The 18,314-nt window shown below is 38.5% G+C and overlaps 1 protein-coding gene across 3 annotated transcripts in view; it reads left to right on the top strand.

Annotated features, from left to right (window-relative positions):
- Positions 1-18,314, top strand: part of GRIA4 (glutamate receptor, ionotropic, AMPA 4) — a 253,920-nt gene that overhangs the window by 135,372 nt on the left and 100,234 nt on the right. For all 3 annotated transcript variants that reach the window (XM_009322270.1, XM_009322271.1, XM_009322272.1), the window contains exon 4: positions 13,122-13,306. In XM_009322270.1, the coding sequence (XP_009320545.1) occupies positions 13,122-13,306 (185 nt within the window). The remainder of the gene's footprint in view (positions 1-13,121; positions 13,307-18,314) is intronic.

The raw sequence follows: 18,314 nt of genomic DNA, 5'->3' as shown, positions 1-18,314 counted from the left end.
TTAGCCTGGAGAAGAGGAGGCTGAGGGGAGACCTTATCGCTCTCTACAGCTACCTGAAAGGAGGTTGTAGTGAGGTGGGTGTCCGTCTCTTTTCCCAAGTAGCTGGTGATAGGACGAGAGGAAATGGCCTCGAGTTGCGCCAGGGGAGGTTTAGATTGGATATTAGGAAATATTTCTTCACCGAAAGTGTTGTCAAGCACTGGACCAGGCTGCCCAGGGAAGTGATTGAGTCACCATCCCTGGAGGTATTTAAAAGATGTGTAGATGTGGTGCTTAGGGACATGGTTTAGTGGTGGACTTGGTAGTGTTAGGTTAACGGTTGGACTTAATGATCTTAATGGTCTTTTCCAACCTAAACAATTCTATGATTCTATGAATTATATGCAATTTTACAGCTGTAGCCTGCTCTCCTGGAGACACGTTAAGTATCCCCAGCAAAGGAGCTGGGTGTGGTGTCTCCTCCCTTCCACACTGCTTCCACAGAAAATGCCCTAAGTATTAGTTGTGGCCCACTGACCTTTTTGGAATAATGTTTCAGCCCTCAGGTTGAAAAGGCTGGACATCACTGCATTAAGCAGACTGGCAAATTCTAATCTCTGTTGTTTCTCTTGAGGAAAATAAGGCAGTTGAGGTAATTTATAGTGTTTAAGATGCTCTGTTATGAAATAATATCATCAGTCACATTGAAAATGGCAGTGGAAGCAGAAGCCAAAACATACAAAAAGTATTAGTGGTCAGCAGTCTTTTTCACAGTAGTTTTCGAGCAATAAGAGTGGAGAGAGTTGTTCCAGGCAGCAGTTTGTAAGAAAATTCAAGATAAACTAAATATTATATACTTCGATAGATTATCATCTCCTATAGCTTTTTCAGAAATAGATTTTAATTTCCAAGTATGGCAGTGGGAACTTCAAAAAATTTGGTGAAAGTGGGATTTTTCTGGTTTTACACACGTACAACTGAAATCTGACCCTATTTACTATTTTATTTTCAACTTAAGTTACAGTCTAAAATGCCAAACCAAATGTTCTAGGACTTAGAATGTATTTTATATCTATCAAGCAGTTACTGGGTTCTTGCTTCTCATTTCTCTCAGATACAGAAAGTCCCTCTGTTGTATTTTTATTTTTCACCTTCTTAAGTTTTTTGCAGCCAATTCCCCCATCCTCTACAGCTTTTTTGGATATTCTTTTATAAACTACTTAGGCACTAAGCAAAGATTCCAATAAAAGTTTCCCACCTCTCTGATAAATATTCTTTGTACCACACTGCAGAGTAATTTTCTCTGTCTTTCTCTGCCTTGGTGAATATTTTAGCATTGTTTTTATGCTGTGGAGCTGCTCCAGATGGGGAGATGAAGACTAAACCACCCAGGACACTCTCAGTCCTAACGATCATGACAGAGTGGACTCAGGGGCATCCAGTGACACATGCAGAGTCCCGGGCTTTCTGGGGGGCGGAGAGGGTATCTTGCTACCACTGCTGTCCTGGATAACAGTTGTGCAGATACCAAATCATGCCTTCTGTCTCTATTCACGGAGATGCCCTAAACAGAAATGTCTAAGTAATGTCCATTTTTATTAGATGCTGTTTCCACTTTTTTGAAATCTTGGTCATTTTTTCTTCTGGCCAGTCCTATGCAGAAAAACTCACTCACATTCATTAAGGCTTGGGATGTCACCAGAGTGCACCTTTCTGTGAATAAACAGCTGTTCAGGGGAAGAAAAATACCCAGCTCTAAAATGAACAAAGTTCTTAAAACCATTTGCTTTCAAAACGGTCAACACAAGTGCCATTGTATAATGAAACGTCACAGGCACTTAACTTTTATGGAGCAGTTATTGACTGGTCACTGTGTTCATTTTCAGACATTAATGCCAAGGTCAGTTAAAACTAACCGAAGTCCAGATCAACATATATTTAATAGAAGAAACTTGCCAGGATTTTATCACAATTTTCTAACCTGGCCTGTTTTCAGATAGGCCAATCACGGCTTTTAATGTCTGTATTCTTTTACCTGTTATCTTTTCATTATACCTTTCCCATTTCCATGTTTCGCACAAAATGTCAGTTCCTACAGCTGAAATTTAATTTGAATTGTTAAATATATTCATTATACCAGAGCTTTGAGCATGAGTTTATGATTACTTCTTGGAATATAGCTTGCCTCAGTGGGACGTAATAAATTAGTCTAATCATATGGTGAGTACTTACTTCATCCTGTGTTTGTTCCTGCTAGGAACTGAAATTGTCTCTGTAATTGTATGCAAATCCCTTCACCAGAATAATCAAAGGAAATCTACATGTAGCTGCCCATCCTCCCCAAGAGAAGTATAAAAGTAACCTAACTTTTAATTCTACTTAATGAAAAGTTGTATCTTCATATGTAAAATGTAGATACAAAATAGAAGAACTTAAATTAAAAGGCATGTGAGTAGCAAACAGATACTTTGCTAATATTGCAGGCTGCTTTTAGTCCTGCTTTTTTACATATGCACAATACTATGTTAATAGTGTTCATGGCATTGAACCTCAGAAATAATAACATCGGGATTTTTCATTTTAAACATGGGGGAATTTCTTCTCCTCTGAAAATACATGAGATAGATGATAAGAGGTTTTATGAATTGCCTTCAGAGGGTGCCTGTTTCCCTCCACTGCCTGCAGAAGGACACTGGAGTAACTAGCTCAGACTTAGCCATCGAACTTTCAGTTGAGATAAATTCTCCTGTAAGTCTCTTACTCCAAGGCATGTTTTATATATTGGCCTCAAATCATTCTGACTTGCTTCTTTGAACCCTGTCAAATATTTTAGCATTCATTTTTTAAATGTGGACACCAAAAAGAGATTTAGTCATGTAGGAGTAGTCCAGTGTCCTGTATGAAGATCATATCATTCTAGCCTTCCTCTTCCCTGTTTCTCTATTCAAGTATCTAGATGTTACATTAGCTGTCTTACTCACAGTGTCCCTGGAAAAGATCAGTTCTGCATATCTATGACTGTGATAGCAATATTTGTGAAGACACTCAAATGAGGCAAGGTTATTAAGTGCCTTTTGCCCCATCAGTTCTTTTCAGAGGAGGGGTGAGAAGAGGGAGAAGAGGATAGGAGCTGAAACAATCTCTATTTGTTCATTTGCCTCCTTTAAAAATTCTGTCACTTCTTTGCATGCTGTTTTGCACAGATTCATATCAAGTATTTACATCTATACATACATATATATGTATTCACTTGTATGTACATATATATGTATGCTTGTGATGTCTTGGAGCATTTAGAAGAACTTATTAAAATATTTTCTCACCTTTTTTTTCTTGTAGGATTTTGTTCTTTTTAAGAAACTCAAATTCTAAGCCGTTTTCAGGATTTAGTTGAGAGTGATACTTGCAGTCCCTCAGCTGATGTGCCTGGGAGGTGCAAGATTATTCAGTGTCATTACAGCTCAATAAAAGCCACTATATGAAATCGTCAGATGTTTCCCAAATTGTTGCTCCAGTCCAAAAAGAAAGAATCACATCTTAATTCTGGTCTACATCAGAAGAGCAATGAGTTAGTTTTAAGAACTGGAAGAAAATCATAGATCTTTAGGCTCATCTCCAAATTGTTAGTTTTTTGTTGTGGGGGAGGCAATCAACTTTTAATAAATTTGTGGTCTGTGTGTCAGTTTAAAAGAAATAGTAAGACTTATTTAAGACTCATTTCAATCAAAAGGTTACCATATTATAATCATAGCATCCAAATTTTAAAGCCTCTCTTCCCAGGACACGTTACATTTTTCTGAAAAAAAGTTAAATACTTCAGAATATAGATTTCAAAAAGATCTTAACTGAAATTTAAAATCAGAAATAATGTGCCTGGGATCTACAAGTAGAACTTCTAGAAGGAGTAAGGTCCTATAAATTATCTGCTGTGTAGCCACCAATAAATATGGACATGGCCACATGTGCATAGAGATAGAATTAAGGTTGTGACTCTCTTAAAATGAATGCTTCTTAGTGAGAATGCCTGTTGTTTCAGTCTGAAGATTGTTCTTGCATTTTTCTCTCAGGTATGTATTAGAAACAACACTGCACTAATGCCAATAGGCAGAGATTATCAGATATTTTATAGTAAAAGACTAGCTTTCTAACAAATCCCTATAGAACGGAGGCAGAAGTTCTGATATCAAGATCCTCATTTAATACCCACGGTCAGTTCTGTCCTGGGGCACAGGTATCTTGTGCGTGGACCGAGGCAGATGCCTTGTGGGGAAAGATAGTATGTGACAATATAATTCAAGACAGCACCATAATACATTAATTAGAATACATTAGGGTACTGCTAATTTTAAGATATACCAGCTCTTGAGTGCTTTAGCTTACAGTCTTAATATTCTTTGACATGGTTCTTTTGGATGTTGTTTACACAAAGGTCTACGTACAATTGTATACCATCACAGGACAAACAAAACCCTATTAAATTGAGACTAGAGAGGTAAGTTGTTGGAAAGCTAGCAATTTCTGGAAAATAGCTTTGCATCAATTAAGACATTGTGTAAGAAAGGTAATTTATTAGTATCAACGTTACAGACTATAGGTTTTAGTGACATGAATTTTGGCTTTTAAGGCATTGCGCTAAAGAAGAGAAAGAAGTTTAAACTATAATGTGTAAAATCAAAGAATACTTACAACTAAGCTGTATACTTGTCAAATTAATTGTAATAATAGAACAAAGAAAAAAAGCAATAAGTTAAATATTTGAACATATGGCATTTTCTTCCAGAATAAGTTCATTTTCCTGTTTCCTCTCCGTTTTTTAAAATCCTGATACACATTAGCCCTAATGATAGACCCAACATGACATATCAGATAACTGGATATTCAGAGACACAATGTAGCCTCTATAGTTACTTTAAAATGCTGGTCTGAGGGAGAGTGAGCCTAGCACCTGCTTTTTTTTTCCTCTTTTTTCCTCCACTCAGTGGCTTAATTGCTGTTTTTTTAAGGTAATAATTTGTGAGGTTCTGATAACAGTGTAATTACATACAGTTTCTGATTTAGCATTCAAAGTTCTGTAGTAAGAATTCACTAAAATTTGCTAAGAATGTGGCTTCAGTGCTGCTTGTAAACTTCCGAGACTTCTCACCTGAGCCAGTTCTAGCTGAACCCTTTGACATAGCTAAATAATAGACAAATAAAAGCAAAGGAAATATAAAATGCTAACAAGGTACATAAATGTACTTTTGGCATATATCTGTAAGTGTGCTTGGATGTATTCATCTCTATGCTTGTCATAAGAAAGGTTACTGGACTTTGGTGTTCGTTTGAAGGCATTTGGTGAAGTGGGAAGGGTAATGGTATCTGAGAACTGTGAAAGCACGAGTAAAAGTATCAGACTGCCTTCAAAACCAGGAGTTTTCAGTCCCTCTCAAGTTTCCACTCATCTTTATCACTTGGCATTTTGATGAGACACCTTTACAGTGTATTTCATATGAAGGTTGCAGACTCTGAAATGCAAAGAAGGGGAAAAACCTTGCTGCAGAAGTCAGTGTAGCATAAATGGGACCTGACATAGCCTGAATCTTTGATCGTGAATTCCCGTTGTGGAGTAAGCCAAACCTCCTCCCATATGCTCACTGAAAGCGCATAACCTACACGCCGTTGTTCCACTTAAGACTTTTTTTTTTAAAAGGTCATGGTTGCAATATATTGACAGCATTTGCTTGTAGCTTTATGTCCTCATGAGGAAAGAAGGATTATTAAATACTGAACATGAAGTTGCACAGGCATGAGTCTCTACAGGATTAAGGGAGAGAAGGACAGAAAGTCTGACCGTAAACCACTGCTAGAGCTTGTTTTGGAGGTGTCTCACAACACTGAGAAAATATTCAAGGTCATAGATCTCAGGGAGGCGAGAAACATAAACTCAGATCATAAAGGTAATTTGCTTTATTATCAAATATTCTGAAATCTTTGAAGCAAAATAGCGATAGAGGAGATGGCTAAACTGGATCCATTATTTCCTCAGTTTTGTTTTAGAACCATCTGTAATAAAATTTGGGACAGACTTTTTAGCAGGGCCTGTTGCAATAGGACAAGGGGGAATGGTTTTAAACTAAAAGAGGGTAGATTTAGACTAGATGTAAGGAAGAAATTTTTTATGCTGAGGGTGGTGAAACACTGGCACAGGTTGCCCAGAGAGGTGGTGGATGCCCCATCCCTGGCAACATTCAAGGTCAGGTTGGAGGGAGCTCTGAGCAACCTGATCTCGTTGAAGATGTCCCTGCTTACTGCAGCGGGGTTGGACTAGATGACCTGTAGAGGTCCCTTCCAACCCAAACTATTCTATGATTCTTTGAAAATTATCCTGGTCATTGATACTATAGGTGACTTAAGTCACAACCTACATCATAACAAATATATTTGAAAGTATGTAGAATTTGGAAAGCTAAGTAAACCCAAACATGGATTTTTCAAGAACAAATCATGTGACATAAAGCAAATTTCCTTCTGTTACAAAGTAATGAGTTTTGTAGACATTGGGGAAAAAAATAGGTGTCTCATTCTAGTAGGATTTTTTACACAGTTTGAAAGAAATTTTGGTAAATGAACTAAAGAAATTTTGTCTTGATTAAATTTCTGGAAGATATGTAAAACCCTGGTCACACACTTGAACTCAGAAAGAAGTATATGAGGTTCACTGTCAAATAAGGAGGTATTAAGCAGTGATCCATTCTGGCTACAGTTTTTCTCAGTATCTTTGTGAATGACTTGGATGAAGAAATGCAGAATACATTTGTTAAACTTGTGGATGATAAAAAATTTAAAGGACTGTGTGTACTTTGGAATACATTTTAAAACTACATCACATTTTCACCAATGCACTTCAGGAAAGACTTGGATCAATTGCAGCATATCCGGAGGAAAGCAAGGAAAATTGTCAGAATCTAGACTAAAACATGTTCCACAAGGAAAACCTGAAAGCATCATGTTTCAGCAAGAGAAGTGCAGACAGAAAAGAAATGAAACAGCAGTCTTCAGTTATGTAAAGGATTGCTTTAAAGAAGAACGGAACAAACTCTTCTCCAGGTCTGCTAGTGATAGGACAAGAATGAGTGGCTTTAAATTGTGCCAGGGGAGACTTAGGTTAGACTTTAGGAAATATCTAATAAGGGTAATTAAGCAATGAATATATTACCTAGGAAGTTACAGAAACCTCTTTAGAGATTTTTAAGGACAAAGAAATTTATCTGTCTAGAATGATTTAAATATATAAATATAAATATATAACCTGTCTTGGGGGATGGAGAGAGAGAGAGGAATAGATGGGATTATTTCTTGAGCTCCCTGTCTTATTTTCCAGTCTATGTGTCATTTCTGTGAATTAGACCCAAGAAGGGCTCAGAACACACTTACGGTTCTAGCTTTCACTCTGTTGTCTAAATTGACTGGTTTGTATGTACTTTCTGTTGAATGTTCTGGTGCCAACTCCAAATGCGGAGAAAATTGGGCATACAAATAATTTATCATATGTTAAAGGTTATATGATAGAGCTTATAAATCTTACTGGTTGTGTTCGAGTTCTGGAAGCTGTATACTGACCAAAAATTTAAAATAAAACCATATGTTAATAAAAAGGTATTAATCATATTGAGGAAAACTAAAATACGCTTGAGTTTGAGTGTTTGTAGTTATTGGTTGAATGTACAATCATGCATCACTCACACTGTAAATTTCTTGTATGATTTTCATCACTGTAGTATCTGGATTCATCTCACCAAGATTTGGGTAGATAAATGGTAGGTATTTTCACCAAGCCTCATGTCTAAACTCCTTCAGTATTCATTGGGGAAAAAGAAAAACACCTCTGAGATAGATATCTAAGACAAAAAAAATGCTTTTTTATGGGATTTATGTCTCTCCTTTGAAAGCTGGGATGATTAACTTAGACAACTACTTTATAGACAGCTAGAGTTAAGTGACATGAATCCAATCCTGAATGTCAAATATATTGGCTTATCCATACCAAATGATTTGATCATTTATTCTTCAGTTCTGCTGTGTGTTGGTTTTATAGCAAATTTATTTTTTCTATGATTTCCAATAGATGGAAGTAGCTTTCATAACATAGCTCCAGCATTTCAGTGTCTGTGGCTGTTGGGATCATAGCTAATCTTGGGAATGGGATCAATTCCTGTTTGAAAGTTAATTGGACCAGAAAGAGAAGAAAATGAATTTGCATTTCAGTAACATGCAGTGTATGATGCCCATCTTTGGAAAAGACCCATGTTCGTCAGAGATGTTTTCTACTCTTGGGGCCATAACAGAAATATATTGCATATGCTGTTTCCAAGTATATTAGCCTGTTAACTTGTGTCATTCAGTATTGTCAGTCTGCTAGCCAGAGTAAAATACGGTAATAATATGTGAACATTGCATCCTCTTCGTCATAGAAAATTAATAATAAGTTACTTCCTGCACAATAATTCCAAAATAAAAATTATTACTGGGGGTGCTACTGTTTGGAGCAAGCAGCCACTTTGCTATCTGTCTCCTGGCAAGACCATCAGGAATGATTGCAGGCACTTAAGAGAGGCGGGGGAAACGGGTTCCCAAAACAAAAAGGCTGCTGGAAAATGAAAGTTATTGAAATTTAATTATAACACTGTAATTGATCACTGAAATATTTCTGGTGAAAGCAAGCAAGCAAGCAAGCAAGAAGAAAAAGAGAAAAAAGCAAAGGAAACAAGCCAACCACGTGCATTCCAGCAGAAAAATAAGTCAAGAAAATGTTCCTCTGATCTCTTCAGTTTATTCTGAATGCACTGAAGAGACTTAGATATCAGATTTTACTTTTCATTTAAATGGAAATAAATGAAATTAAGTTATTGACTGCTGAAACGAAATTGGTTAGGGGAAAGCCTAGCTGGTACAGCAGAAGACAAATAAAAAAAACTGAAAGGCCACTGAACTTTTAAAATCAAAAAGATCACTCATGATTTCAGCTGCTTGGGTGGAGGGTGGTTGTGTATAGGCTCCAGTTACAGCAGTGTTGCAATGACTAGAAGGAATCCTGGACTCCCAGACTCCTGCACTTACAGTATGTTCTTAAATACCAAAATTGCTCAAGTGGTATTGAGCAATTGGCCTCCAGAAGATACCTAAGTCTCTCTGAAGAAGTACTAATCTCTTTCTAAACAGATGTAAGACCAGGTGCACATCTGGCATTGTTTTTCAGTGGCTGATGCATTTTGCAATGGAAAAATGCCTATGGAGTGTGGAATGAGGGAAGCAGGGATAAAAAAATTCTGAGATATTGTTTGTAAGGTACTTAGCTGTAGTATCAACCCCAGTACATAGATTTTCTGCAGTAGGCATCTCCAGCTCTGATTTTACAGGAAAAAAATGGAATAACTCTTCATTTTCATGTTTGGGGTTTTTTTTTTCCCCCCAACATGATGACTGTGTGGTATCTTTTTGGAAAAAAAATAGTAGTATGTTAGATCATCACAATTCCTCCTGACTAGAGAACAGAAAAGCAAGGAGAGAAGGGATCAAGAAAATAAAATCTTTGCAGACTTTCCCTGTCTCTGGTTTGGTTCCAGTATATTGAGGTGGAATTGATATTACTGGTCCTTAAGCAGTTGTCAATAGTAGATACATTGAGCAATGACCTACAAAAAGCAGTGGGCAGACTTCTCATCCCAGGTCATTTGAAGAAAATTCCCCAGAATCATACTCCCATAAAGAGGAAAAAAAAGCCATTCTTGCATGTAGCATCCTTGCATTTGGGAAGGACTTTATCTCTGTTTCCAGGAGGTTGTATTGGTGTTTTATCTTGTTCATAGATTTGCCAAATAAAAAAACCAACCAACCAACCAACCAAATAAACAAAACCTCCAGGAAGGTTGAATTAGTTGGTGAGGAATGATTACTATGCACACTTGTGAGAACTTACCTTACTTTTATTTACTGGCATAGTGCTAAACATTTTTTTTAAATAACGTTGTTTTGAAAAACATTGATTGTGTAGCTCAGCTGATAGGAGTTAGGCTGGGTTTTTTTAGTTTGCTTTCATGCAACAAATAATATTCTACAATACATGGGACGGAATGTATTCCAGAAAATGAATCATTCATCTGTCTGTAGCATAACTGAGGATAAACAGCAGATAACCAGAAAACAAATACCTTTTAGACGACAGCTGCAAGATTCATGTCTGCTGTCTTTACTTGGGCAAACATCTTTCTGAAGTTTAAGAATTTTGTCTAAACAGAGATGCTGCACTCAGTTTCTGATAATTACCTCAGGTTAGTTTCAGGTTTTTTGCCTTATAAAATGTTTGCAGCACTACCTACAACTAATTTTTTGCCCTGTTAGCTGTAGCCAATTATTTTGGACAAATAAGCATTCGCCTCACCATGTCCAATTTTTATGCCAACTGAACCTGTGAAACACCTTTATTCATTCTGCGTAAACTCCACCCTTGTCAGTCTGTTATATTAAAAATTGTTCCTGCACACTGAATAGATGACTATGCCACTGATTACTTGTGCAGGGATTCTGAACTCTTCTGAACATCTGATCTGGAGATGCTGCACCATATGCAATTGCTACCATTTAGCTGTATTATGCTGTATGTGAAAGACATGCTAACATGAAAACCCACGTCTGGGTGCCAGCTACTGACAAGAAGCTACAGAAGCTTCAAATGCCTAAATGAAGGCAGTTGCTAATGAAATGTGGCAAGCCAAACCTTGATCCAAGGTAGAAGAAAAGCTTTTCTTTGTGTTTGTCTGATATTTGTCATGTTTTATGCTGGGATAAATTCCCAGTTTGATCAAAACACATCTTAGTAAAGTTGTCCAAGCGAAGTAAGAAAGGAATGAGGGGATGTCAATTGCTGTTTCAAATGCCATTCATTCTGAGTCAAAGAAAACGTTAATTTGTGTCAGGAAGTTGAATTAAGTAAATGTTGACTGCCTTTGTAGCAAAGATCAAGTCAAAGTTACAGTGTAAATGAAGCAGGAACCCCTGTAACACTGGAGTAGTTTTAATGTATGTCTATATGTGGAAATGAATAGGAAATGAAGCAAGAAATACAATGTTTGGGAAAGAATCTCATCATGATTTGCAGAGATAATTACAGGCAAAAAGGAGATTGAATATAGTAACAGGAAAAGCAGAATAATTATGCAGCAATTAACAGGAAAGCTGTATGGTTCTTTGAAAAAAATAACAGTCATCGGGTTAAAAATATATGCTGAGTACAGAAATGTTTTAATACGCAATACATCAAGTATTTGAATTCATTTCCTAAGATAAAATACTGTTTCATAAAATAAATGTCTCATTTATACGATAAAATATGTTATGCGTTTTATGTATTCATTATAAATGTTTGCATTTTTATCTTAAATATGTCATCTGAATTGGAGAAAAAAATTAATAAATGTTCATTTCGGAGTGCGGGTATGTAGTGTCATAATGATAAGAAGATACAGATTTTAAGTTAATATTTCAAGGACTGCAAATGTCATAGGAGCCAGTAGAAAAAATAGCTACTCCTAGATTTGCAAGAGAATTAGTTTCTCATGTGTCCTAAAATCTTCATATTCTCATAAAACTATTGTCTACTTTTATTTTACTGGAGACAAACTTGGGTTTTGGTGGTTTTGTAGGTCTTCTGATAATTAGCAACAGCACACTGAAAAGCACTCTTTCTGAAATGTAGCTTACGAAGATTCCTCTTGCAATCTGGGGGAATGTCTGATAGTGCTTTTTATGGGGAATCTGTCATGCAGTGGTGTCTTCAAGTGCATTAAAATGACAGCTAGGGGTCACTGCACTCAGGCGTGGGACCTTCTTGTTGAAGAGATAAAGGAGCCACCACTGTGTAGCTGCATCACTAAGGACAGTTTTCAGGAGGTGAAATCTTCCATTTAAAGGGGAAAATTAAAAAAAAAAAAAAAATCTTTCATTTTAGTGGGGAAAATTCAGCCAGATAATGTGTAAAAAGCCACGATATTTTTTGTTGTGATTCTAGACAGGGCGACCTTCTCTGAATTGTATCATTTATATCAGTATGTTATTGACAAACGTATCTGTCCTTTTTGTCTTTCTTAAACATTAACTCTGGATCTGAGGTGTGCATTTTTTATTGCTTTAAACAAATTCACCATTTACTCTAGATAAAAGATGGGATAATACATGCTTCCTGCTTCAGGAATTGGTTGGACAAGTCAAGGCTAGACTTGCAAGCTGTCCTAAGATATGTCACAAGCTCCTCTCCTGCCTCCGTACTGCACATCCCCAGTGAGAAAAAATTAGGAGAGAGAAGGCGGCTAAGGGCTGGTGGGCCAGGGCACACTGAGACTGTGGGCAGGGGGCCTGCCCTGCGGGTTCAGGTGGAGACCTCAGAGAGGATGCTGCCTCTTCTATGCTCAAAGATGACAAAGGGGGCATCAAATACTGATAATGATAAAGAGCAATAATCCTGCAAGTAGTAATAGTTAATGCTTCTATGGTGCCCTTCATTCATTGACCTCTAATCACTTTGCATACATTGATTAAAGCTATATAGGATCTCTGAAATTGGTCAATATCATTTCTATTCACACATCTATACTGGCATACGTATATATGTATACATAAATGAAAAAATGAATTCTTACTAAGAAGCATTAAAACTTGCTTGGATTAAATGTTGACAAAAAACCTAACAAAAAAAGCAAAGCATTTGAATGTCTAACATACTGCTTTTGTAGTATACAAATACTTCTGGTGAATGAGTAGGCTCAGATTTTTTCTTTGCTGTGTCATGAAATGCCCAGATACAGAAACCTGTACAAAACCAGTCTGAGAAGTTGAATACTTGACTGGAAGAGTTTGTGTGTATAAATCATGTGAAGATTATCCATAATGCTGAGAATCATTCCAAGGATTCTGATCACAGCAATTGTAGTTTTCGTTAATTGCATACTGCGTGCTGATCTTGGCTAGCAAGCATAGGTAGGGATACAAACAGTCTCTTATTCCCTTCCCTGCAGGAGCAAATATTAAGAGACATAATATTGATTAAGGACAATTCCTATTCAAAAAATGCAATGATTATGTTACTAGTGTATTGTATCCTTTTCTTTTAGGTTATTCAATACTTCAAGCTATTATGGAAAAAGCGGGACAAAATAGCTGGCAAGTCAGTGCCATCTGCGTGGAGAATTTTAATGATGCCAGCTACAGGCGGCTTTTAGAAGACCTGGACCGAAGGCAAGAAAAGAAATTTGTAATAGACTGTGAAATAGAGAGGCTTCAGAATCTCTTAGAACAGGTAATACCTGCTTTTAATGTCACTGTAAGCACATTACTGAAACTTCAGATGTGATACCGTTATGCATTGTGTTTCATTTCTTTTCTCGATGGAAATGAGATTGCTTGCTCTTTCTTTTTCTTTGTTTTTCTGCATGGGCCTATGTTTGTACATCCACTTGCCTGCTCCGTTTTCTTTTCCTATAAAATTCTTGTTGTAACAGCCAGCATGTCAGCGCAGTGAGCCCCCCCTTTCCCACTCAGCAGGTCTGGGCAAAGGGTGCCAGCAGTCAGGGCAGCCACACATTTGGCCCCACATCCCAGCACCTCCATGCCTGATCTATCTTGCATCAGGGTCTTAGGGCTGGCGGAACAACATGGTGTAGCTTAATTACCAAGATGCCCTCAGTCCGTACTGTCATGACGGTAAAGCTCAGGTTTTTTTGAGGGAAAAAAAGCTTATTTGAATCCAGTATTAACTTTCTATTCACCATATGTATTTCTATCCATAAAATGCTTTAAAATTATTATTACATATATTTAAACTGATAGTTTTATTACCTTAGCAGAGTATTTATGAACATGAAGAATAGTAGACTAAAGGTGCTGTTGAACTGGGAAGGAAGGTCAGGTTCTTCCATCAGTTATTCATGGAAAGCTGCTATTACATAAAGAAAATACTGAGCCAGACAGACTGGCTCACACTGAGTAGTGCCTATACCAATGTGTAAAGTGAATATAAAATCCTGCTGCTGTGATATGGCAAATCTATCTCTATATAGTGCTTATGTTTGAGCTCTTTCTTAAACGATGGGAAAGATAAAATAATGCTTTGAAAGGAGCATTTTGTCAAATGACGGGAAAATAACTTACGGTTAACTATCTGCTTCTCGCATGATCCCACGTATTATGCTGATGTGGTGCTAGTGCACCGTTTAGTACCTGCTGCTGCTTCTGCTGCAGGAATTGCAGGGAATGAATGCCATCTGCTGGTGGTAGATCCTCCGCCGCCACGCTGCTTCTCTGCTAGTGCATTAGAGAATTTTGAAGATTTTGTTGCAAAAACCTTCATGATGCATCTGCTACTGAAGTCACAGAAATATGAAATGTCGTTTGTGATACAGAAATGCATAAAATAGTACTCACAGAAATATACATACATGTCAATTTTACTTTCACTGACAGAAGATAAAGAGGGAAACTGAGAAGTAATAATATGGCTGATTTAACAAGGACTTTTTCTATGACTGTTGCCAAGAGAAGAATAGATGATGCTATATTGCTATAGATATTCATCTGGCCATTTTTTTTTATTCTGAATGCCATTATGTTTTAACACATGCTTTCTATAGCTTATAATGAAATCCTTCCCCAGTTCAGCCTATGTTGTAGTGAAACAGACACACGTTTGAGGGTCTTTTAAAATACATTTAGAAAAATAATTTCTCTCTCAGCTCTGTGTATGTGCACATGTGTATGTACCCCATTTCTTTTAAGTGGCATGCAAATGTGACTTAGAAAAAGTATGCTGTATTACCATAAGTCTTGAAGTACACCCACTATCCTGCGTAGGTGTATCTACTGAGTATCCACTCAGTTTCAAAGCAAAATGAAGTCATCCAGTACGCGTTTAGATCTCACTGATCTCACGTGTACATTTTATTTGCTTCCAGGAGCTGCTACTCATTTTCCTTCCAGATTGGCACCTGCACAGTAAGTTCCTTTTTAGGAACATAATCTGTGTTCTTTGTTCAGATCATGCAGAACTGAATTGGATATTGATTTTAATGTGATTGGGTTTTGGCCTCCTCTGACTTCATACAGCTCTGGATTTTGCATGCCTAAAATAGGTACTTAATGCAGGCATGGTAACTCATAAAAATGCAGTGCCTGGCCTCAACAGACTGAATCAGACGTGGTGGGTTTGGCTGACACCTCTACAGGGCAAGCTCAAAAGCTAATTGAGTCCTCTTTCCATTAACTGCGCTGGGAGAGTGGCGGGTAGGAGTTAACATCTAACTTGAAACATACCTGTATCTTAGCCAGTCATACAAGCAGTTTGAGGAAGTGATTCATCTGGCTACTGTCTAATTTTGGGTGGGATGAATTTTACCCAGGAAATGAGCTCTTCTGTACTTGTGCTGGTGTTTATTCACACCTAACTGTAAAGCCTTTGCCCTTAAATCTATGCTAATGAAGGGAGATAAATTGTTTTTTGGGCATGTGGGTTTTTTCTTTTCTCAGTCGTGACTGCCCATATATATATAAATATATATATATTTACACTTCACCTAATTAAATTGAATTAATATATTTCAGAATATATATGTAATTTTTCCAGATCATGTGAGTTCTCTTCTTCCCCAACATGTCTGGAGATCCTCTCCATCCTTCCAAAGGAAGGTCACTGTACAAACAGGAATGGCACTGCAGCCAGGCTAGACAAAGTATGCAGAAGAGCTGCAGCTTTACTCTCCATTGTGATGGTCCTGGTCTTCCTAGACAGGCTGTAGGCCTGGGTTGCTGGTTTGGGGTTCCAAAATGAAAGCATGCTGCTTAAGGATGGGCAGTCAGAAACAGTCTTGGACACAAAAACATTTAGTCTGCCAAAAATGGGATTGAAGCAAAAAGAGTCTAGCCCAATGTAGAAAATGCAAAATAACAGCCATTTTAAAATATCAGCCGTTGACTTTTTCCCTTTGCATGAAGGTTTTAATAACCTGTAGAGAAGAGGTAAGGTGGCTTCACAAATGGACTAAAAGTTGGTGTGCTTTTTCCTGCATACACAGAGGAATTGATTAAGCTTCAGTGACTCTAATTAACTCAACTTCTTTCCTGCCTATTTCTCCTGTAATTGAGAGCCTAAGTTGTGACTATACTGTAATACTTTGCAATGTACAAGTAAATGTTCTGCAGAACATTTAGGAAAAGTAATTAAATCTCAGTAATGAGACCGTAACTCAAAGTGCATTGCCCTTAAATCTATGCTAATGAAGGGAGAGAAACTAGCTTGTGGGCTTGTGGGTTTCTTCTCAAGTGACTGTCCATATATATATACATTCACACTTCTCATGACTGTGGACCTCAAGCAGTGAAGACTGGAGACTTTTTCGCTGGCTTTTTCAAGAAGTGAGCTCATGCGCTGCTCCCCTGTCCATACCTGGTGCCCACTTATGTGACCTGGTGTCTTCTGCTCGCTGTCCTCTCCCAGCTGCCCAGCTGAGAAAATCAGCACCTTGCTGTTTCCTCACTTCTTGTGCAACTTTATCTTACTGTTTTCTATTTCATTTTGTCTCCTGTATTTTTCTTAGTTCATTAGTTTTTCTCATTTATTTTCTCCTCTCCATGTGCCTTGGTGTGTATAGAAGCTGCCTCCACACTCCGTACCTGACGCTTGTCTTCAGGGCAAATTTCTCTCCTGGAACCCAGCGACTTATCTGAAACCCAGACTCCCCCTGCGCACAACCCAGCATGTGCATTTTTCATCATATGATCTTCCTTTCAGGTTTTTATGTTGCTGTGGTGAGGTTGATGTTTTGGGCAATGGCCAAACCTGTACACCTTTTAAGGGTGAAGTATAGAGAGATGGAGTTTCATTTTCAGATTTCCATTCTAGAAAGGGAGAGTAGGGCCAGCATTAAATTCAGGAGATAATTCAGCCTGCACACAAGTGTTTATATCTGATTTACTTGGATTGCCCACTACTGTCTTAGCCTCAGAAAATGTTTCAGATCTTACCTCTCAAGGCTGTGACAAGACTTACAAGACTGTGATGGTTTTCTTAATAAAGCTATGCTCCTCTTCTTTGGTCATGCTCACCCACACAAGACCTTACAGTCTCCAGTAGCAACTGGAGATATTTGGGGGTGATTGGAAACGCTTTGATTGGTTTCTGTATTAGTGCCAATTGACATGGCTCAAACTAGATTTGAAGGGGGAAAGGGAGAAAACCAGGCTTGCTAGACATAAGCCTGGGGGCGGCACGCCAATGTTTGAGGGGCAGTGTGCTAGCGAGGTCCTTTGGTCTGCCATCTCAGTGGAGGCAGGGGATGGAAAGCCATGCGACAGCAAAGACACAAGGGTTATGGATGTGTTAGAAACCACGGAAGCGCCTAAGAATGGTCATGTAGGAATTAGGGCTTCTCCCCCAAAAAAGGTGGCGGCATCAGTAGCCTCAAGTGCATCTACACCAGTGCATGCAGCATGGGCAACAAGCAGGAGGAGCAGGACGCCATTGTGCAGCCGGAAAAATAGCTGCCAACACAGAAGCATCGTGGGATGACTCGCACAACTGGAGTGCTGCAATGGATGGCTATAAACTCTTCAGAAGGGATAGGCAAGGGAGGAGAGGCAGTGGGATAGCCCTGTGTGTTAGGGAGTGTTTTGACTATCTAGAGCTTGATGATGGTGACAATGGGGTTGAGTGTTTATGGGTAAGAATCAGGGGGAAGGCCAAGAAGGCAGATATCATGGGAGTCTGTTATAGACCACCCAACCAGGACGAAGAGGCAGAAGAAATACTCTATAAGCAGCTGGGAGGAGTCTCACAATTGCTAGCCCTTGTTCTCGTGGGGAATTCAACTTACCGGACATCTGCTGGAAATACAATACAGCAGAGCGGAAACAGTCTTGGAGGTTCCTGGAGAGTGTGGAAGAGAACTTCCTGACACAGCTGGTGAGTGAGCCAACTAGGGAAGGCGCCCTGCTGGACCTGTTGTTTGTGAACAGAGAAGGACTTGTGGGTGATGTGACGGCTGGAGGATGTCTTGGGCATAGCAATCACGAAGTGATAGAGTTTTCGATTCTCAGAGAAGTAAGGAGGGGGTCAGCAGAACTGCTACCTTGGACTTCCGGAGGGCAGCCTTTGGCCTGTTTAGGGGCCTGGTTGAGAGAGTCCCTTGGGAGGCAGTCCTGAAGGGCAAAGGAGTCCAGGAAGGCTGGACATTCTTCAAGACGGAAATCTTAAAGGCGCAGGAGCAGGCCGTCCCCATGTGCCGAAAGACGAGCCGGTGAGGAAGACGAACGACCTG

The sequence above is a fragment of the Pygoscelis adeliae genome, unplaced genomic scaffold (assembly GCF_000699105.1).
Source record: "Pygoscelis adeliae isolate BGI_AS28 unplaced genomic scaffold, ASM69910v1 Scaffold383, whole genome shotgun sequence".
In the NCBI taxonomy this organism is placed as follows: Eukaryota; Metazoa; Chordata; class Aves; order Sphenisciformes; family Spheniscidae; genus Pygoscelis; species Pygoscelis adeliae.
Note: the sequence above shows the minus strand (reverse complement) of the source record. Positions and strands in the feature narration are given on the sequence as shown.